The sequence below is a fragment of the Dreissena polymorpha genome, chromosome 5 (assembly GCF_020536995.1).
Source record: "Dreissena polymorpha isolate Duluth1 chromosome 5, UMN_Dpol_1.0, whole genome shotgun sequence".
Taxonomy (NCBI): domain Eukaryota; kingdom Metazoa; phylum Mollusca; class Bivalvia; order Myida; family Dreissenidae; genus Dreissena; species Dreissena polymorpha.
Genome location: NC_068359.1, coordinates 49,349,100 through 49,372,434, shown reverse-complemented (window position 1 = coordinate 49,372,434; position 23,335 = coordinate 49,349,100). Strand labels below are relative to the sequence as shown.

General features: G+C 36.2%; 1 protein-coding gene across 18 annotated transcripts in view; it reads right to left on the bottom strand.

Moving 5' to 3' along the window:
• LOC127880711 (integrator complex subunit 13-like) overlaps positions 1-23,335 on the bottom strand; it is a 126,958-nt gene that overhangs the window by 15,484 nt on the left and 88,139 nt on the right. For all 18 annotated transcript variants that reach the window (XM_052428055.1, XM_052428056.1, XM_052428068.1 and 15 more), the window contains 5 exons: positions 18,786-19,005; positions 17,913-17,997; positions 17,389-17,514; positions 12,020-12,109; positions 298-476 (listed from right to left, as the gene is read on the bottom strand). In XM_052428055.1, coding sequence (XP_052284015.1) covers positions 298-476; positions 12,020-12,109; positions 17,389-17,514; positions 17,913-17,997; positions 18,786-19,005 — 700 coding nt within the window. The remainder of the gene's footprint in view (positions 1-297; positions 477-12,019; positions 12,110-17,388; positions 17,515-17,912; positions 17,998-18,785; positions 19,006-23,335) is intronic.

Below are 23,335 nucleotides of genomic sequence, written 5' to 3'. Positions count from 1 at the left end.
AAGTTGAGATTTCCCTTATGAGTGTTGTGTTTACAAACCCCAGGCCCATATTCACCAGCCCATTCTTAGAATTAAGAATAAAGAATAGACTTAGAACCAAGAAAAATTGTTCATCGTTTGAATACAATACAAGCTGAAAATTTTGCTTAAATTGTTTGAAATGATAAATTGTGTTTTTAGAGCTGTTAAATTCCATGTCATATTGAACTAAAGTTAACCTTTGGAGCATTACAGTTTAAACAATATTCTTTATTCTTTTTAAGTATTTTCGTAACATATGGCCCAGGGCTCACTCACGGGTATCCTGTAGTCTGTGACACGACCGCCGGGTCCCTCGCTGATGGAAGGCGGGTCCTCAAGGATGGAGCGGCCCGTGGGTATGCTGTGGATGAAGATCTCCCCACCGTGGCTGGTAAGCATGTGGGAGACGACCTTAACACCCGTCTTCCTGGGCTGCTCCAGCATTACTGCCCTTCCTGAAGCCAAACAATGCCTCAGCGCTCAGACTATTAGCAACAAGAGATGTGTTCGTCAGAAACACAATGCCCCCTATTGGGCCGCTTTGAAATATATATATATATATATTATTTTTTTACCTTTGACCTTGAAGGATGACCTTGACCTTGAACTTCCACCACTCAAATTGTGCAGCTTCATGAGAACGCCGCTTTGAAATTTAAAAAAAAAAATTACCTTTGACCTTGAAGGATGACCTTGACCTTCCACCACTCAAAATGTGGAGCTTCATGGGAACGCCACTTTGAATTTTTCATTATTTTTTTTTACCTTTGACCTTGAAGGATGACCTTGACCGTGAACTTCCACCACTCAAAATGTGCAGCTTCATGAGATACACATGCATGCCAAATATCAAGTTGCTTTCTTCAATATTGAAAAAGTTATGGCCAATGTTAAAGTTTTTTAACGGACAGACGCCATTTATTTGACATTTGACCTTGAAGGATGACCTTGACCTTCACCTTTCACTTCTCAAAATGTTCAGCTACATGAGATACACATGCATGCCAAATATCAAGTTGCTATCTTCAATAGTGAAAAAGTTATGGCCAATGTTTAAGTGTTTGGACGGACGGACAAATGCCATATATTTGACATTTGACCTTGAAGGATGACCTTGACCTTCACCTTTCACCACTCAAAATGTGCAGCTCCGTGAGATGAACATGCATGCCTAATATCAAGTTGCTATCTTCAATATTGAAAAAGTTATGTCCATTAAAGTTTTCGGACGGACGGACAGACTGACATACTGACTGACACACTGACGGACAGTTCAACTGCTATATGCCACCCTACCAGGGGCATAAAAACAAATGAACCTTGAAATAACAAGGGCTGTTTGTAAAACATGCATGCCCCCCATATGGGCTGTCCGTTGTACTGGCAGCCATTGTGTGAATACGACTTTTGTCACTGTGACCTTGACCTTTGACCTAGTGACCTGAAAATCAATAGGGGTCATCTGCAAGTCAGGATCAATGTACCTATGAAGTGTCATGATCCTAGGCAAAAGCGTTCTTGAGTTATCATCCGAAAATCATTTTACTATTTCGGGTCACCGTGACCTTGACCTTTGACCTTGTGACCTCAAAATCAATAGGGGTCATCTGCAAGTCATGATCAATCTACCTATGAAGTTTCATGATCCTAGGCATATGCGTTCTTGAGTTATCATCTGAAAATCATTTTACAATTTCGGGTCACCGTGACCTTGACCTTTGACCTAGTGACCTGAAAATCAATAGGGGTCATCTGCGAGTCATGATCAATCTACCTATAAAGTTTCATGATCCTAGGCATATGCGTTCTTGAATTATCATTTGAAAATCATTTTACTATTTCGGGTCACCGTGACCTTGACCTTTGACCTAGTGACCTCAAAATCAATAGGGGTCATCTGCGAGTCATGATCAATCTACCCATGAAGTTTCATGATCCTAGGCGTATGCCTTCTTGAGTTATCATCCGGAAACCATTTTACTATTTCGGGTCACCGTGACCTTGACCTTTGTCCTAGTGACCTCAAAATCAATAGGGGTCATCTGCGAGTCATGATCAATCTACCCATGAAGTTTCATGATCCTAGGCGTATGCGTTCTTGAGTTATCATCCGGAAACCATTTTACTATTTCGGGTCACCGTGACCTTGACCTTTGACCTAGTGACCTCAAAATCAATAGGGGTCATCTGCAAGTCATGATCAATGTACCTATGAAGTTTCATGATCCTAGGCCCAAGCGTTCTTGAGTTATCGCCTGACAACCACCTGGTGGACGGACCGACCGACCGACCGACATGAGCAAAGCAATATACCCCCTCTTCTTCGAAGGGGGGCATAAAAATAAAAATATGCAGAGCAGTAAACTGGTGGCCTAATCTAGTACACATACAAGTATCAGCTAGAGTGGTACATTATTTATTGGTATGGCATTTTACCAGCAATTGTGTTGATTTTATTTCAAAATCACACTACACAAAAAAAACAAGCCTTGCTCTGGGAAAACAGGGCTTAAGGCATGGTCGCAAAGTGGCCATAATACCAACAATACCACAGGTAGCTTAAATCATCTATATACATACTTAGTGCTTGAAAAACTGACAAATTGAAAGGGCCACACAAAATGTGCAGCTTCAATTCTGGGCCAACTAACTCATATCTACCTTAGCAAATAAAGTGACCTTAAGGCTCCCTTAACCATTGTATTTGCTAACTCCAAGCAGATGTAAGCTGGGTAAAACTGATATTTTCACCTCATCCCCTATTGGGCTCTAAGTGCTTTCTTAGCCAAGGTTTTAATGGATTTAATGTTTGAAAAGCATAAAATAGCAAGTTTATGTGATGAAATTTCATTTCTATGATGTATGAAACATTTTATTATTTTTTTTGTGTGCAAATGTTAAACTACAGGTTATTATCTTCCAAAAACAAGATGCTGTGTTCAATAAATGTGTTTGCCCCCTGTGATAGCCTTGTCAGTACTGATTCATTTGACAATAAGCAAAGTCCAAATGTAGATGAATGTCAAGGTCAGTTTGAGGTCATTGATGACATCATCAAGGTCAGGTAATGCGAATGTGTTGATAATGTTGGAATCCATCAAAACCAAAAGTATCAAAACTTTAAGGAAGCATTATTGATATCATACAAAACATGTTTTTTGGGGTTAACCAATACATGTAATTTGGACCTTCTATATAGGTCAAAGGCCACAGTAGGGAAATGTCAAGGTCAAAATGCAGTATTGATATTCAACAGAAGGTGCCTTTTTTGCCAGACCAGGAGTGAGGAATTTCTTAATAAGTCTTATTCCGGAAGCAGGCCAATGTCAGGTAAAAGTGAGGTCAGGTGAGGAGGTTATGTTAACCCTTTACAACTTAGGTACATATTTTTACAAATGCAAGTAAAATTTGATTAAAGACTTTTCTTACCAGATTCAAGTTTTAAAGGCTTCATTTCCAACCCTAAGATACTGATGAGCAGCAAACAGCATAAAACCTGAACAGACTGCGAGTTACCCACAGGCTGTTCTGGTTTTATGCTGTTTGCAAATAGCCATTTTCACTTTGCTTCTGTAAAGTGAGATTGTGTTGAAAGTGTTCATAGATAACATCCATGATAATTTAATAGCTTTGTAGTAAGCAGAATTGATGCAAGACAAACAGGAGTGCCAAACTGTCACAAGATACGCCCGTTTTAAGGCTTTTGACCACTTGATAACTTTACCATGAGCCCTATTTGAACTTGACCTACATATCATCTAGACACAACTTCTGACCAAAGTTGGTGAAGATCTGATGCAAACTACTTCAATTAGAGAGCGGACACCATGCTAAATGCTTGAAATGCACTAAGTGACCTCATGACCTAGTTTTTAACCTGGCATGACCCATATTTGAACTTGACCTACATGTAGATATTGTCTAGACACAACTCCTGACCAAATTTGGTGAAGATCGGATGAAAACTACTTCAATTAGAGAGCGGACACCATGCTAAATGCTTGAAATGGTTTAAGTGACCCTGTGACCTAGTTTTTGACCCGGCATGACCCATATTCGAACTTGAACTAAATATTGTCTAGATACAACTTCTGACCAAGTTTGGCGATTATCGGATGAAAACTACTTCTATTAGAGAGCGGACACCATGCTAAATGCTTGAAATGCACTAAGTGACCCCGTGACCTAGTTTTTGACCCAGCATGACCCATATTCGAACTTGACCTAGATATTGTCCAGATACAACTTCTGACCAAGTTTGGTGAAGATCGGATAAAAACTATTTGAATTAGAGAGCGGAAACTGCTGTGGACGCTGACCACCCGCCCGCCCGCCGCCAAGGTGAAACTATAATATGTCCCAGTTTTTTAAAACAGGCGTATAAAAATGGGATAAAAAAGCATGAGGACTTTCTAAATTAATCTCAGTCAATAGGTCAAGGCCAACATCAAGGTCAAAATACTGTCAGTTGATGTGGATTAGGCTGCTCCAAAAAATATGAAAGTATCAGGATATTATTCTCCAAGCCTCCATTACATGACGCTAGTTTGAGAAAAGCTGTAAAAAATTGGCTAAAAAATAACAACATTTAGGACTTGCTCAAACGCTTTTTAAGTTTTTAATACAAGCTGAATGGCATTAATATATAGGCTTTGCTCAAGCCATCACCCGATATTGCATATTGTAATGTTGTGAAAAAGCTAGTACTTCACCAGTCATTTTCTAGTGTTCAAAGCCATCATTCAATCAAGTATCAAAAATGTGTAGCCTCATTTTTGGTTATCCAAAAATATGGACTTTCGGAATAAGTAAAGTTAAAGTGAACAAGAGGGCAAAGATGGCCCTAGTTCGCTCACCTGAGAGGAGTCGGTTCATTCAATCTTTACCAAACGTCAAACTTGACCTAGATATTGTCCAGACAAACATCCTGGTCATTATTGAACCAAAACTCTGGCATATGGAGTGTTTTTGTTTTTGTAAGATTTGACCTAGTGACCTATATTTTGAGTTGACCCCCCCTTACCAAACACCAAACTTTGCTTACAAAAATAAATATTATGACCAAGATTCATAAAATTTGAAACAAAATTGTGACCTCTAGAGTGTTTACAAGGATTTTGTATAATATAATGAAAATATGGACAATCTAAGGGCAATAATTATGGCATTAATTATGTGATATATATAAAACCAATCTTTGTACCAAGTTTCATGATGATTGGGCAAAAAAGTGATTTCTAGAGTGTTCACAAGCTTTTTTTACTATATAAATATAAGAAAACTGCCCCCCCCCCCGGCAGCAATGTTATTCAACTGACCGGAACCATTTTCGAACTCAACTCTCATATCAAGAAAACAAATGTTCTGACCAAATTTCATGAAAATTGGGCCAAAAATGTGACTTCTAGAGTGTTCACATGTTTCACTATATACATATAGAGAAAAATGCCCCGCCCACTGGCGGCCATGTTTTTTCACCAATCTGGACCATTTTTGAACTATCCGAGATATCAATAAAACCAATGTTTTGACCAACTTTCATGATGATTGGGCAAAAATTGTGACTTCTAGAGTGTTTACAAGGTTTCTCTATAGCCAAATAAGGAAAACTGCCCCCCCCCCTCCCCATGGCAGCAATGTTATTCAACTGACCGGAACCATTTTCGAACTCAACTCTCATATCAAGGAAACAAATGTTCTGACCAAATTTCATGCAAATTGGGCCAAAAATGTGACTTCTAGAGTGTTCACATGTTTTCACTATTTACATATAGAGAAAATTGCCCCGCCCACTGGCGGCCATGTTTTTTCACCGATCTGGACCATTTTCAAACTCGTCCGAGATATCAACAAAACCAATGTTTTGACCAACTTTCATGATAATTGGGCAAAAATTGTGACTTCTAAGTTTACAAGGTTTCTCTATAGCCAAATAAGGAAAACTGCCCCCCCCCCCGGCAGCCATGTTTTTTAACTGACCGGAACCATTTTCGAACTCAACTCTCATATCAAGGAAACAAATGTTCTGACCAAATTTCATGCAAATTGGGCCAAAAATGTGACTTCTAGAGTGTTCACATGTTTTCACTATATACATATAGAGAAAAATGCCCCGCCCACTGGCGGCCATGTTTTTTCACCGATCTGGACCATTTTCAAACTCGTCCGAGATATCAATAAAACCAATGTTTTGACCAACTTTCATGATGATTGGGCAAAAATTGTGACTTCTAGAGTGTTTACAAGGTTTCTCTATAGCCAAATAAGGAAAACTGCCCCCCCCCCCCCCTGGCAGCCATGTTATTCAACTGACCAGAACCATTTTCAAACTCAACTCTCATATCAAGGAAACAAATGTTCTGACCAAATTTCATGAAAATTGGGCCAAAAATGTGACTTCTAAGGTGTTCACATGTTTTCACTATATACATATAGAGAAACAACGGACTGGAACCACTTTTGAACTCGACCAACATATAATTAAGGCAAACATTTTGACAAAGTTACATGAAGATTGGGCATGAAATGTGACTTCTACAGTGTTAACAAGGTTTTTTCTTTTTTTTGACCTAGTGATCTAGTTTTTGACCCGGCACGACCCAGTTTCGAACTCGGTTGAGATTTTATTGGGGCAAAGCTTTTGACCAAGTTTCATGAAGATGGGACAAGAAATGTGGCCTCTAGAGTGTTTACTAGCAAATGTTTACGGACAGACGGACGGACGGACATACGACGGACAAAGACCGGTCAGAAAAGCTCACCTTAGCAATCAGGTGAGCTAAAAATGAGGTCATTGTCAAGGTCAAAATGAGGTCCGCTGAGGTAGTTGTGTTGATATGCAAGTATCAAAGCTTTTCACGAGGTATTATTGATGCTAGACAAACAGTGTCATTTTGGGTTAATTTGTATTCACAGATGGAGGAAAGAAAAACAGATAGGCAAAGAGCTTTATGCCTCTTGGCATAAGTAGAGGCCGAGGGTATACATATGGGCCGTGCTCTGTGAAAAGGGGGTTTAACCCATTTATGCCCAGTGGACTCTCCCATCCTTCTAAATTTGATCAATTTATTTCCAAAATTAGGGGTGTCAAGTATATTTATTTCTATATTTAGAATATTCCATAAAGAAATTCATTTAAGCAAACAGCGCAGACCCAGATGAGACGCCGCATTATGTGGCCTCTCATCTGGGTCTACGCTGTTTGCAATGTCCTTTTTTCAGGACGCTAGGCATAAATGGGTTAATGCAAGTGCATAAGGTGTCATCCCTAATTAGCCTGTACAGACCGCACAGGCTTATCAGGGATGACACTTTCCGCTTTTATGGTAGTTTTCATTTACAGAAAGTATAATCTGAGCAAAAATCCAGTTGATGCTGAAAGTGTTGTCCCAGATTAGCCTGTGTGGACTGCACAGGCTAATCTGGGATAACACTTAACGCACAAGCATTAAACTCCCTTTTCACAGAGCACCCCTAATAATTTGCTTTCAGCACATTTCAAATACACAGTACTGTATTTCTTGATAAATTCTGAGTAATTTTTCTTAGTCATTCTTAGAAAATGTATTTCTTTGTTATCTGTTTTTGCGACAGATGTTAACTTGAAATTACCATGACAGCCACTATCCCGAAAAGTATGTGCAAGTGTTATAAATTCAATCCTCTAACGAATAAACCATTATTTAAGGTACCATTATTAAAAAACTGACATTCCTGTTATAGGCATTTTTATGATATCATGTTGTGAGAAAAATTGTTGTACAAATTTAATGTGTAATTTCTAATGTTCGAAAAAATTACAATATTAAGTGTAAATTTTGCATGGTCCAAAAACAAAAGATTATATATATAGTACCAATCTTTTTAAGTACAATTTGGAAAACAAATTTTATGTGTAATTGTAATCCCATTAGAATGTCTTATCATGGGGCTGGAGACGATTTAATCTGCCTAGAGATATATTAAAAAGAGACTTCCTTGAAACAAGGCAGAAAGTCCCCCCCCCCCCAATATGCTTTGCAGACTGCATTGGTAACTGGTCATTTTGAGCAAACAGACTTTATACAGTTTACACAGCTTTTACAGCACTGTACAGCACATCATACCAAATAAGGATATGGCTATGTTTATGATACAATGCCTCTAAGGGCTGTGATTAAGCAACTACAAAAAAAACATTATGGCTGCAAAAATAACTGACAGAACTGTTTAATAGAACACGGAGTATGTCTTTATTTGTATGTATTGATCCCAATCATGGAAATAATATATAAATTTTATTTTATTTTTTAAATTATACAAACTAAACAGACACTTTGAAAAGAATATCATGCAATAAAGAGTATCGTTTCTTATGCCCCCAGATCAAATGATTGGGGGTATATTGTTTTGGGCCTGTCTGTCTGTCATTGTATGTGTCTTTCTATGTGTCTGTCACAAAACTTTAACCTTGGTCATAACTTTTGCAATATTGAAGATGCAACTTGATATTTGGCATGCATATGTATCTCATGGAGCTGCACATTTTGTGTGGTGAAAGGTTAGGTCATCCTTCAAGGTCAAAGGTCATTTTTTTCTAAAATAGCTGCCGTGCGGCTTCAAAGCGGCACATTAGGGGGCATTGTGTTTCACAAAAACAGCTCTTGTTTTTAAATATAAATTTAAAGAGAAACATATTGTACATGAACAATATACCAAATACCAACACCATTAAGTTAAATTAATATTGTACCTGCTGACTAACAATATATAATATTGTTCTTGAGTGCATTTTTATTTAAGCCAGTGACACATCCTTTTAATTTAATTACTGTTTGTACCAATTTATTTTGATTTCCAATAAAATTCACAAAGTTACTGACCACAAACAAACATGTTCTTTGACATAAGCCATATAAGAAAAATGCACAAACTCAATGTGCCCACTGTGACTTTAATTTAATTTAAGTGAGCAACATCATGGTTGCTTTGTAAGCTGCCTTAAACGTTCACATATTTTCGTATTGAAAAAAGTATTAAAATATGTTTACAATTTTTTGTATTAAAAAAAAAAGGATTAAAATATGTTTTCAACCATATCTATAGTTTTGGATACTTTTAACTAATCATCAAAGCCAGAAAAAAAGTTGAATAAATATAATACCTACCCCAGTGTTTCAACCCTGGTTCTCCGGAGGAATGTGATATTTAATAGCAAAACATTAACACTGTTATAGTACTTAAAATATTTCCAAATTTTCGAGGAAAAGCTTCGATCACAAACTCTTGATTATTTTACCTATTTCAAATGATGATAATCAATTAATGAACCAATATTATTAACAACTTTTTTTAGTCAGCAGCGTTATTAAGCTTGTTTAAACGTAATGTATTTTTTATTTAAATCTATTATATTTTTTTTTTAAACATCATTTTACCAAACTGAGAACAAGTACACATAATGCCTTCTGCCTCACGAGGGTGGGGGTCATACAAATGTTGGTGCAGTGACCTCATTACGAAATCAAGAAGGAAAACATTCATCAGACTAGATGACAAACGCTTTACTGAGATATTTGCTTTATTATCTTATTGAATCAAACAGAACATGTTCAATTTTCTGTACAGTATCCATAGAGAAATATGTTGTCAAGACAGATGTTTGACAAACTAGATAATGAAACTGTATTTCTCTCTGGGGACTTCACATACATATATTGCACTCCATTCGTCATTGTCCAAAATACATTGGACTTCTAAAAAACATGGTATTTTACAGGACATTTCAGTTCTCCATGAAAAGAAGCTCAAATGGGCACGTGGCAGAATATTTCCTAATAATATTTGAAAGAAGTAAATTAAATCCTAAAAGTGGGATTTGCCTCCCTGCAGACTTCTAATAAATCATGTTACAAGCTATAGATATGGCAGCAAAGATTGTGGTTTTCGAGTACATCATTAGGGTTTCAATGGAACCATAAATATTCATATAGCCTCTACATGCAATAATAAACACAATATTCACAATTCTCAAAGAAAAAATTATAGTACATTCTTTAAGTTCACAACTTTTCTATTGTATCTTTCTATTAGGTCTTTTGACATTAAAAGCTTTTCTTAATATTTTTTTCAAAGAGGATGTAATCTTTTGCAAGCAGAAATTATAAGATTTTACCAAAAAATGAGATAAACAATATTTACTCAAGAACAATGAATTCTCATGTGAGCTTCTTGAATTCTAAATACATAACAACAACAGCAACAAGGTATGTTTTTGTACAAGATAACATGGTATCTATGTGTTTACCCAACATCATATGTGATTGACAATTGTAAATTAACAATAATAATTGTAAGAATTCAGAAAATAGCATGCACGATACTCTGACAATAACAAAGCTTGCAATAACCATGGCTGAATTATGTGATGTCAGAGTCAGCAGATAGGTTGAGACACGGCTACTATTTAATATTGTATTACACTCATGCGCCGCCCTATGGGAAAACGGGGCTTAATGCATGTGCTTAAAGTATCATCCCAGATTAGCCTCTGCAGTCCGCACACGCAAATCAGGGACTAGACTTTCAGCCTAGCCAGGATGTTCGTTACAAAGAGACTTCATTTAAAATAAAATTCCACAAAAGCAAAAAGAATTGTCCCAGATAAGCCTGGGCTGACTGTGAAAGCTAATCTGGGACAAAACTGGGCTGACTGTGAAAGCTAATCTGGGACAAAACTTTATGCACACGCATTAAGCCAAGTTATTGCATTATTGCAGGCTATTATGTTTACAAATTACTTATAGCTGTTTACAGATAGAACAGCAATGACAATCAAGTAATTACTTCAACATTTCCATGTGAATATTTATGACAAGTGAATGAAAGGTATGCACTCCAGTTAATACAAAATAAATATGATTTGTCAACATCCAGGTAACAGTCATTACTGCACCTTCTTCTCATAAAACAGTATGACTCGGTATTTCTACTAATGCAATGAGGTATTCAGACTTTCTTACAACAGCACTGTGTGTGCGTTATTGTGTATGTGACGGAGGGGGAGGGGTGGGGGGGCCGATAATGTAAACAAACAATTTCCAAGGTCGTTCAATTATACTCTCTGTCTTGATTCACAACACATGGTATACCTTAAGGTGTTTTTTATTCTGCATGTCACAAGTCAGTTTTACTGTTCTTGACAATACATAGTAAGACTGGTTGTTTTTTTATTTCAGAACAAACAAAAGATGTGTTCGTGAAACACAATGCCCCCTACTGCACCGCTTTTACGCCATATATTTGACCTTTAACCCGAAGGATGACCTTGACCTTTCACCACACAAAATGTGCAGCTCCATTAGATACACATGCATGCCAAATATCAAGTTGCTATCTTAAATATTGCAAAATTTATGACCAAGGTTAAAGTTTTGTGACACACACATGAAATGACAGACAATGACAGACAGACAGGCCAAAAACAATAAACCCCAATCATTCGATCCGGGGGGCATAAAAGGGTTGAGTTTTTTTGCCTCATATAATTATATAATCAATATCATTATAAATGAATATTTGCATCTGTTTCTTTTTATGCTGATACTGTTTTATCAGGAAACTTTTATATAAAAGATCTGACCTTATACAATGTCTCAGGCAAATTACAATAAAACAATTTCGGTCCAGTTATTAAATTCACTACCTTTTTTACAACCCTAAAATGTTGTTACTGTTAGAACATGCAGTTTTTTATCACAAAAGTGTGTATTTTTAATTTAATTCTTTTCCACTCAGAAGCAAAGTGAAAACAGCTATATGCAACCAGCATAAAACCACTTCAGTCTGCCAGTAACTCACAGGCTGTTCAGGTTTTACGCAGTTTACTGCTCATCAATATCTTATGGTATGATATGAAGCATTTAAAACTTGAATCTATTAAGAATATTTTGATTTTATTTCTTAAGGGACTACAAAAACCTCAAAATGCTGGAAAGGTTTAAGCACCATGTTCACATACCACTCAGCAAGAAGTTCGTTAGGCAGGACGAGGGTCGACTGTTTACGTCTACTGGAGTTATTCTGTAGGCCCCTGTGCACGCCGGAAGGTCTGTAGTAGAAATAAACATCAACTTTAGTCATAGGCATAATCTTTTTTTACAATTCACAAAAAAATGATGAAAAAGGAACAATTTAGACTCATAATGGAACCATTGGGCTTAACCCTTTACCACTTAGAAAAGTATTTTGACGCACCCTTTACCACTAGATATGTATTTTTACGCACCCTTTACCACTTAGATACATATTTTGATGCACCATTAACCACTTAGATACGTATTTTGACACACTCTTTACCATTTAGATACATATTTTGACGCATTTGAAGTCCTTTAAAAAGTTTAATTTGATTAAAGACTTTCTTACTAGATTCAAGTTTTTAAGGCTGTATTTTCAACCCTTAGACACTGGTGAGTAGCAAACAGCATAAAACCTGAACAGACTGAGAGTTACTCACAGGCTGTTCTAGTTTTATGCTGTTTGTACATAGCCGTTTTCATTTGACTCTAGTAAGAAAGATCTTAAATTAAATATAACTTTCTAAGAGACAACAAATGCGTCAAAATACGCATCTAAGTGGTAAAGGGTTAACAAGAATACATATCAATACACTACAGAATTGGGTTAACTAGAATACATATCAATACACTACAGAATTGGGTTAACAAGAATACATATCAATACACTACAGAATTGGGTTAACAAGAATACATATCAATACACTACAGAATTGGGTTAACTAGAATACATATCAATACACTACAGAATTGGGTTAACAAGAATACATATCAATACACTACAGAATTGGGTTAACTAGAATACATATCAATACACTACAGAATTGGGTTAACAAGAATACATATCAATACACTACAGAATTGGGTTAACAAGAATACATATCAATACACTACAGAATTGGGTTAACAAGAATACATATCAATACACTACAGAATTGGGTTAACAAGAATACATATCAATACACTACAGAATTGGGTTAACAAGAATACATATCAATACACTACAGAATTGGGTTAACAAGAATACATATCAATACACTACAGAATTGGGTTAACAAGAATACATATCAATACACTACAGAATTGGGTTAACAAGAATACATATCAATACACTACAGAATTGGGTTAACAAGAATACATATCAATACACTACAGAATTGGGTTAACAAGAATACATATCAATACACTACAGAATTGGGTTAACAAGAATACATATCAATACACTACAGAATTGGGTTTACAAGAATACATATCAATACACTACAGAATTGGGTTAACAAGAATACATATCAATACACTACAAAATTATCCCAAGCTTTGAATAGTCTAAGCAAAAGAGGTATACCATAAAAACAAATGATGACAGTATTGAAATATGCTCATACGACCAAATGCCAAAAAGAATGGTTTTCTTTCCAATTTGAACAATAACACAATAACATAAAAAAAAACATAAAGATAATGGATGTCTGGGATATATAGCTCATTCATATTTTCAATTTGGAAACAATAATATGGCTCATCATATTAATAATGCAACCAATTTAATTACTTTTATAGCCCATATATAAAAGTTATGGTAACAATGGTAATCGTTAATTTATAAACAAACATGGTCAGACAGACAATGGATCAATGTTGGAAGACAAAATCTTTCAGAGAAATGTGGCTGGCTTCAAAGATTATGTGTTTCAGACAGATTGAGTGAGCCAGTGTCCAATTACAATATAATCTCTCAGTATTGAAACATCACAGCACCAGACCAAGAAGGGTAAAAATAATACACAATTCTAGATGCATTAAAGGAGACTTTAGAAAGAAAGGTCTTCAATTAATTAGGTTTTTACTTATTTACTTTTTAAGGGACTACAAATGCGTCAAAATAAGTATGGTAAAGGGTTAAAGGAGACTTCACATTAGGGCATATAAAGGCAATTGCATATCTCTCAGATAAAATGATGGCTTAAACAAAACAAGAGCTATTTGTAAAACATGCATGCCCCCCATATGGGCTTTCCGTTGTAGTGACAGCCATTGTGTGAATATGTTTTTTGTCACTGTGACCTTGACCTTTGACCTAGTGACCTGAAAATCAATAGGGGTCATCTGCCAGTCATGATCAATGTACCTATGAAGTTTCATGATCCTAGCCATAAGCGTTCTTGAGTTATCATCCGGAAACCATTTTACTATTTCGGGTCACCGTGACCTTGACCTTTGACCTAGTGACCTGAAAATAAAAAGGGGTCAGGTCATCTGCGAGTCATGATCAATCTACCTATCAAATTTCATGATCCTAGGAATAAGCGTTCTTCAGTTATTATCTGGAAACCATTTTACTATTTCGGGTCACCATGACCTTGACCTTTGACCTATAGACCTTAAAATCGATAGGGGTTATCTGCGAGTCATGATCAATGTACCTATGAAGTTTCATGATCGTAGCCATTAGCGTTCTTGAGTTATCACCTGGAAACCATTTTACTATTTCAGGTCACTGTGACCTTGACCTTTGATATAGTGACCTGAAAATCAATAGGGTTCAACTGCAAGTCATCATCAATCTACCTATCAAGTTTCATGATCCTAGGCATAAGCGTTCTTGAGTTATCATCCGGAAACCATTTTACTATTTTGGGTCACTGTGACCTTGACCTTTGACCTAGTGACCTGAAAATCAATAGGGGTCATCTGCCAGCCATTATCAATCTACCTACGAAGTTTCATGATCCTAGGCATAAGCGTTCTTGAGTTATCATCCAGATACCATTTTACTATTTCGGGTCACTGTGACCTTGACCTTTGACCTAGTGACCTGAAAATCAATAGGGGTCATCTGCGAGTCATGATCAATCTACCTATCAAGTTTCATGATCCTAGGCCTAAGCGTTCTTGAGTTATCATCCGGAAACCATTTTACTATTTCGGGTCACTGTGACCTTGACCTTTGACCTAGTGACCTGAAAATCAATAGGGGTCAACTGTGAGGCATAATCAATCTACCTATTAAGTTTCATGATCCTAGGCCTAAGCGTTCTTGAGTTATCATCCGGAAACCATTTTACTATTTCGGGTCAACGTGACCTTGACCTTTGACCTAGTGACCTCAAAATCAATAGGGGTCATCTGCGAGTCATGATCAATGTACCTATGAAGATTCATGATGCTAGCCCCAAGTGTTCTTGAGTTATCATCCGGAAACCACCTGGTGGACGGACCGACCGACAGACCGACCAACCGACCGACCGACCGACCGACATGTGCAAAGCAATATACCCCCTCTTCTTCGAAGGGGGGCATAAATATGAGCCAAAACGGGGCTCCATGCATGTGTATAAAGTGTTGTTCCAGATTTGCCTATTCAGTCTGCAAAAGCTAATCACGGACGACACTTTCGGCTTAGATTGACTTTAACTATTAAAAAAGTATCTTCTAAACAAAAAATCCAGTCTACAAGTACAGCACACTTTAATTTATTGACTTGCAAGATTCGACAAAATTAATTGGTATTTTAATTAATGAGTTTTTACTTGAATAAGCATGTTTAAAACAGAAAATCATCTTTGTTTTGTGATAATGTAAGTTTTGTCCATGATTCAAAAACATTAAAAATAAATCCATGTCAATGTTTGTTTGCTATAATTGTGTACATGGTGTAAAGCTGTGCTATTTTGTGAAAATTATTTGTGGGAATTTTGTCAAATATTGACATAAAAAATAGTAATTAAACTCTAAATGTGTTTCTTATTTGTGTGCATGCATCAATTACTAGTCGAGAAAGCATTACCAAATGAAAAGTTTGAATAAGGTATGAGTTGACCACCGTGTGAGTTGACCAAAATACGTGCGAGTGGACCAAGGTACAAGTTGACTGTAAACCGTTAATATAACCCACAAATTCAACTATACAGTATTCAGGATCAGCAGGCAATATCTGCGTAAACTAAAGCTTTGTCACAGATGTGACTAATACCCACACATGCCTCATTGACACAGAATATTTTGCATGTTGTCTTCACAAAAGACAGCGGACACCATGCATGCTCAACGTTAAAATCGCACTAAGTGACCCCATGACCTAGTTTTTGACCCGGCATGACCCATATTCAAACTCGACCTAGACATCATCTAGATACAACTTCTGACCAAGTTTGGTGAAGATCGGATGAAAACTACTTGAATTAGAGAGCAGACACTTAATACGGACCGAAAGACAGTCAGACAGACCGGCAGACCGACAGACATTTTCACTCCTATATACCCCCCTAAACTTTGATTGTAGGGGTATAATTATTTAACATGGGACACTGGAAACATGTTATATAAAAACAAAATTGTCTTAACAGAATTCCATGCCAATTTCAATATGCAACATAGCTGTGATATGGAGAATATACTGAGTGCAAAAGTGTCACGTATTATTGCAGAGCATAACATGCCGTCGACCAGAAGCAAGTATTATAGGAAAAAGATCAGAAAGCAGGATGTTCCAAATTGTATTGAAGGTGATGCTGAGCTGAACAATGAAAATATGGCACATCACACAGCTTGGAGATCCATAAATATTAAAAGTACAATATGTACTCTTATGCGTTTAGTAGGAATAACGTAATATAAAACTACAAAACTTGCAGAGAAATCATAAGGAAGTTATGATTTCTCTGCAAGTTTTGTTCAGAAATCTGATCTTACATTACCTTTGACATTACCTTTGGGATGCACTTTAAAGTGTCAATACTTATTGGCAGACTCTTTTGAATACATCTTACGTTACCTTAGACAGTAGACTTTGGGGTGCACTTTAACTTACGTTACCTTAGACAGTAGACTTTGGGGTGCACTTTAAAGAGTCCATACTTATTGGTAGACAATGAATATGAATCTATCTCACGATACCTTGGACACTAGACTTTGGGGTGCACAACTTAAAAGTGTACATATTTATTGGTAGACCCTCTTTCCAATCTATATTTCCATTCCTTTGATACTAGACTTTGGGGTGCACAACTTCAAAGTGTTGATACTTATTGGTAGACCCTCTTTTGAATATATCTTATGATACCTTGGACACTAAACTTTGGTGTGAACCACTTCAAAGTGATGGTACTTATTGGTAGACCCACTTTCGAATATATCTTATGATACCTTGGACACTAGACTTTGGTGTACACCACTTCAAAGTGATAGTACTTATTGGTAGACCCACTTTCGAATATATCTTATGATACCTTGGACACTAGACTTTGGTGTGCACCACTTCAAAGTGATAGTACTTATTGGTAGACCCTCTTTCGAATATATCTTATCATACCTTGGACACTAGACTTTGGTGTGCACCACTTCAAAGTGATAGTACTTATTGGTAGACCCTCTTTCGAATCTATCATAAGACCCTCCACAGATCCTGAAAGAAAATTGGAGCCGATCTTGTTGAAATCTGAAAATAACAAAAAGTCTTTTAAATATGTCCAAACATCTCCTTGCAATACTATTTTAATAAGTGTGACAATTGGTGCAAGAAGTTCTTAAAGTTGATTGTCTTCAATAGTTGTTTATTTGTTTTTAAATTGTGCCACAGAAAACAGCAAAAGTAGGAAATTCAAATAATTCAAATAATAAATTTCAAATAACAAATTGATTCGTATTGTAATAAGAAAAATTGCAGAAATAGAAATATTTTAATTAGCTAATGTGCAAAAATACGCACCAATATTAATGAATTATATACAATTAGCATTTTGATTGTCCATTCACAAAATAAGACTATTTCTATTGAGAGCATTGCCTGAACATTACATTATAGGACAAACTAAGGAACTTATCCCAGTTAAATACCAGATTTGAGAATTTCATCATGGGCTTCTGCAGGATGTAGTAATTCCACATCATAGTTAGCTGAGGAGCTTGCATTTTGCTCTTCCTGCAATCAAATAGAAATGGGCCGTGCTCTAAGAAAAGGGGGTTTAAGCATGTGCGTAAAGTGTCGTCCCAGATAACCTTGTGCAGTCCGCACAGGCTAATCAGGGACAACACTTTCCGCCTTAACTAAATTTTTTATAAGAAGGGACTTTCTTCAAATGAAAAATATCATAAAAGCAGAAAGTGTTGTCCCTGATTAGCCTGTTCGGATTGCACAGGCTAATCTGGGACAACACTTTACGTGCATGCATAAAACCCCCTTTTCACAGGGCCAGGCCCAAATTATTTGTGTTTAAATTTCTCTGCTGTTTGATTATTCATACGTCATACTTGCATTTAAGTAAATTGTAATGTTTTATTTATGAACATAATTTCACACAAAAATCAGATATTTCTATCTAAATACTATATTTATTTACAATATATACTGTTTCTTTTACATTGTATGTAGGCAAGGAGTTAGCCTTGGCCACAACACCAAACTTATCATTGTGGCAGAAGACAAAGAAAGATGTCAAAATCAATAAAGAGAGAGCCCAACAGTTCTAAATAGTGAAATAAAACAGACCTGCCATTGATACCACACACTATGCAAATAGGGTTAAAGAAACAGTGGCAAGTACATGGTCAATATAATTACGAATACTTCCTGGGATAGCTGGGTACCAATACTTAAAATGCACATATTCATGCAGCTGAGAGATGCCCTACTTCCATCAGAGAAGGAGGGAGAATAGCCCATTGAAAATTAAAATATTTGAATATAAACAAAACTCAACGTGTTCCCACCTTCATGGGTATGCCAGTGACTGTTGTGGAGGCGAGGCGGTAGTGGTTATACGCCATCTGTATGAGCCGGTTGTACTGCTCCCTGCCTGACTCACTCACGTGCACTGTGCAAGAGAGGATGGGGGAGATCTCGTGCCCCACCCTGGGGGAGATAGTGGGCACCTCATCCACAGGGACGACATGCATCAGATCCAGTTCACAGAAATTTATTGGCAGCAAACTGAAAATATGAAAAAGTACGAGTCCAGCCCAAAGTTGATTATGCTTAAGAAATAATATTTTTCTATCATGTTTTGTTGTGGAATAACCCACAGTAAGGAGTATAGATGCGTAGGAATTAAATCACGAGTGCGAAGCACATGCTATAAATGTTTTCTTAATTACGTTTCCTAACAAATAACATTCTTTGTAGGCGTGGTTATGCCACTTATCACCAAATATACAATTTGTTGTATCATTACATTTCTATACATGCTACATTTATTACATTTCTTTTAGAGCAGGACCTGGTTTTCGCACTTGCATTTTACTGCAATTTTATTTATTCGGAACTATTTTCGAAACATTAAGCTCTGCCCATATATTATTGCAGAATAACCCACACTTGATTTCCTTCTTTGTCTATAGAAAACAAGTCGCGCGTCGTGTTAGAATTGTAATTCATTTACAGTCTGGAAATGCTGTTTTATAGCCAAATCAGACCTTTAAACATTAAGTGTGACCTTGACCTCTGATAAAGGGGAATCAGTTCAAGTTACAGTTTAGAAATGCTGTTTTATAGCCAAATCAGACCTTTAAACATTAAGTGTGACCTTGATCTCTGAAATAGGAAATCAGTTGAAGTGTCAGTCTGGAAATGCTGTTTTATAGCCAAATAAGACCTTTAATAATTAAGTGTGACCTTGACCTCTGACATAGGGAATCAGTTGAAGTTACAGTCTGGAAATGCTGATTTATAGCTAAATCAGACCTTTTAACATTAAGTGTGACCTTGACCCATGACATAGCGGATCAGTTGAAGTTACACTCTGGAAATGTTTTTTAATAGCCAAATCAGAGCTTTAAACATTAAGTGTGATATTGATCTCTGACATAGGCAATCAGCTGAAGTTACAGTCTGGAAATGCTGTTTTATAGCCAAATCAGACCTTTAAACATTAATTGTGACCTATACCCATGACAAAAGTGCTTCACACACATTTGTATGCATGAAAATACACTTCCCTATTGAGACTGCTATCCACAAACTTTTGGCAAACAGACTTGACAAAAGATCCAGAAAAAGCAAAGCTTCAACACTACATGCCAATAAGCTTTCCAATATAAGGATACTTTTAAATAACAATTTGGTCAATAAATATAAAGCTTCAGAAAACCAATTTCAGACTTGTGGGTCATGTCAAATCGGACATGGGTAAGCACAGGATGAGTGACAAGCTGTCCAGGAAGGGGATGTTATTATCTCTCCTTGGAAATTTACAGACATGGACTTCTATAATCTGGGAATATACAGTAGTACAGAGTCCAAGAAAGAAGCTTATACAATAACACGTATCACTTAATCTTGAATTCTATACAGAAAGAAGATGAGAGGCAATCGAACACAGAGTTTTCAGATATGCTTTTACAGGGATTTTAATTGCAGCAGAATCATACTTTTTGATGCAAGCATTTTGCAATTTTGTCACTTTTGACTTCTCCAAATTATTGAAACTGCATCATTTTGATGCAAATGTCGCCATGAAAATTACATAAAATGTATTTTATATTAAGCTTAATGTTGTTTCTTAGTTAATCTTAAGCAAGCAAGTTATACAAGGAAACATTTGCAGAGCAATCAACAAATATTCAGCAATCAAATATCTAGACTTCAGTGTTTTAACCTTGGAAAATGGAAAATTTCATTTGACCCCTAAAAGTTCAAACCAGGGGGTCAATTGAATCCTAGTTTTCAAAAGCTATTCAAATCTCTGCTTAGAATTAGGAATATACAAAAAAAAATATATTTCAATGATCAAATAATAGGACATGCTCAGTTAGTAGGAACGGAAACAAGAGCTGTCAGAGGACAGCGCGCTCGACTATTCGAGTGCTTGACAGTATAACGTAAGCCATCATGGGGTAATTGTTCAAATTATTCAATAAGGTCAAGGTAATAGTTCAGCTATATTTTCCACAATCTATTGAACACTTGTAAAGACATGAAACAAACTAATAAGATTTTATTTAAAGTTTGATAGCAATACATTGTAGCTTGGGTGGGAAGTTTGGACGGTCCTTCAAAAATAAAGTAAATAAATATTTATTATTTTTTTAACCATGTTTCAAAGAAAAAAATATTATTTTTTGATTGCGTGGGTGGGGGGTTAATGTGGGGTGTGGTCATTTATTAGACGATCTTTAAAAAAAAAAAAAGAAAAAAAAAGGAAAAAACAATTATTATTATCTTTTTTTTTGGGGGGGGGGGGTAGGGGGGGGGTTGAGAGGGGTATAATGTGGGGTATGGTCTTTTATTAGATGATCTTTCAAAAATAAAAAGGGAAAAAAAAAATTGGGGGGAGGGGAGCCAGGGATTCTGGGTTGGGGCGTGGGGTGGAATCCATTGCGGTATTCAGGTAAGTGTTGTTTTGTCAAAGTATTAATAAAATCTGATCATAAATAAAGATGTTATGGCAATTTAACTAAAATTTACTCTTGACCTTCAAAGTCAAGGTCATTCAAAGGTCAAGGTCAAATTGAACTTGGCAGGTACAGTACCCTCATGATAGTAAGAAAATATTTGAAGTTTGAAAGCAACAGCTTTGATACTTTTGAAGTCAAGTGGATCTTAACACAAAATTTAACAAACTATTCAGTTACTAAGACAAAAAAAGGGCCATAATTCTTACAAAATGCTTGATACAGTTGTCTGCTCTTGTTTATAGATTGGGGTCATGTTGGTAAAAAAGTTTGCAAAAATAATGAAAGCAATATGTCAAGGGACATTGAAAATATTTGAGGTGGTACGCAAACTTTAACATAGATTTATCAATAATATGCATATTCTAGTGAAAAAGGGCCATAATTCTTACAAAATGCTTGATACAGTTGTCTGCTCTTGTTTATAGGTTGGGGTCATGTTGGTAAAGAAGAATGCAAAATATGAAAGCAATATGTCAAGGGACATTGAAAATATTTGAGGTGGTACGCAAACTTTAACAAAGATTTATCAATAATATGTATATTCTTGTGAAAAAAGGGCCATAATTCTTACAAAATGTTTGATACAGTTGTCTGCTCTTGTTTATAGGTTGTGGTCATGTTGGTAAAGAAGTATGCAAAATATGAAAGCAATATGTCAAGGGACATTGAAAATATTTGGGGTGGTACGCAAACTTTAACATAGATTTATCAATAATATGCATATTCTAAGTGGAAAAAGGGCCATAATTATTACAAAATGCTTGATAGAATTGTCTGCTCTTGTTTATAAGTTGGGGTCATGTTGGTAAAGAAGTATGCAAAATATGAAAGCAATATGTCAAGGGACATTGAAAATATTTGGGGTGGTACGCAAACTTTAACATTTGCACGCTAACGCTAACGGGAACGCCGACACTGTGGTGAGTAGGATAGCTCCACTATATATATTTCATATATAATAGTCGAGCTAAAAATGTCTGAATATTTGAATAATTAAATTTATTTGAGTACTTTTTTGCTATTGGAAAACCCGCTCCTTAATTTATTTATTTTTAAACGTCATGAATATTTCAGTTTGCGTCATTAAAAGCCCCGAATTACCATCCTCTAATGCAACATTATAGATCTTGTAAAATGACCTCTATATTATTGAAACTCATACTCCAAAAAGGATGTTGAGGTAAGCTTTGTTCGAAGAGAAGTCTGTTTCGAATACTGTAGAGCGTTTTACGACATCAGATTTTTGGCGTAGTAGTACAGTCTCAATTGGTCTGGTATGTGTTGTTATATTTTCTGTATCTGGGGCACATTAAAGGATGCATTGCAGTTAAGTATTGAGCCGACAATGACAAATCTAGCTCTATAATCAAGGGTATAATGCAAACCAGACTTGTGGTGTACAAACTGACCTGATAAAATCTCATGTGCCATCGCTAATAAGATTACATGTATATTCATGGTTAAAACATGTCCAGGTGTCCACCTATTATGGTGAGTCATGTTTTGTTAACCGATTACCACTTGGATTCTATTTTGGCACATTTGTAGTCCCTGCAAAAATTAAATTTAATAAAAGACCTCTCTTACTAGATTCAAGTTTTAAAGGCTTCATTTCCAACCCTTAGATACTGATGAGCAGCAAACAGCATAAAACCTGAACAGTCACAAACACATGCAAATACAAGCTAAACATGCACTAGATAACCTCCCATGGACCTGGTCTCCCCAGATGGATGTAATAATATGTATGTATGTAGTCAAAGATGGACAATTACTTGCATGGTCTGCAGATGAGATTTGTAAAACCCTGTAAATATCTCTCCAGTGTGATATAAACTGCCATTACTTGGGGGAAAATGGTCCTAAAC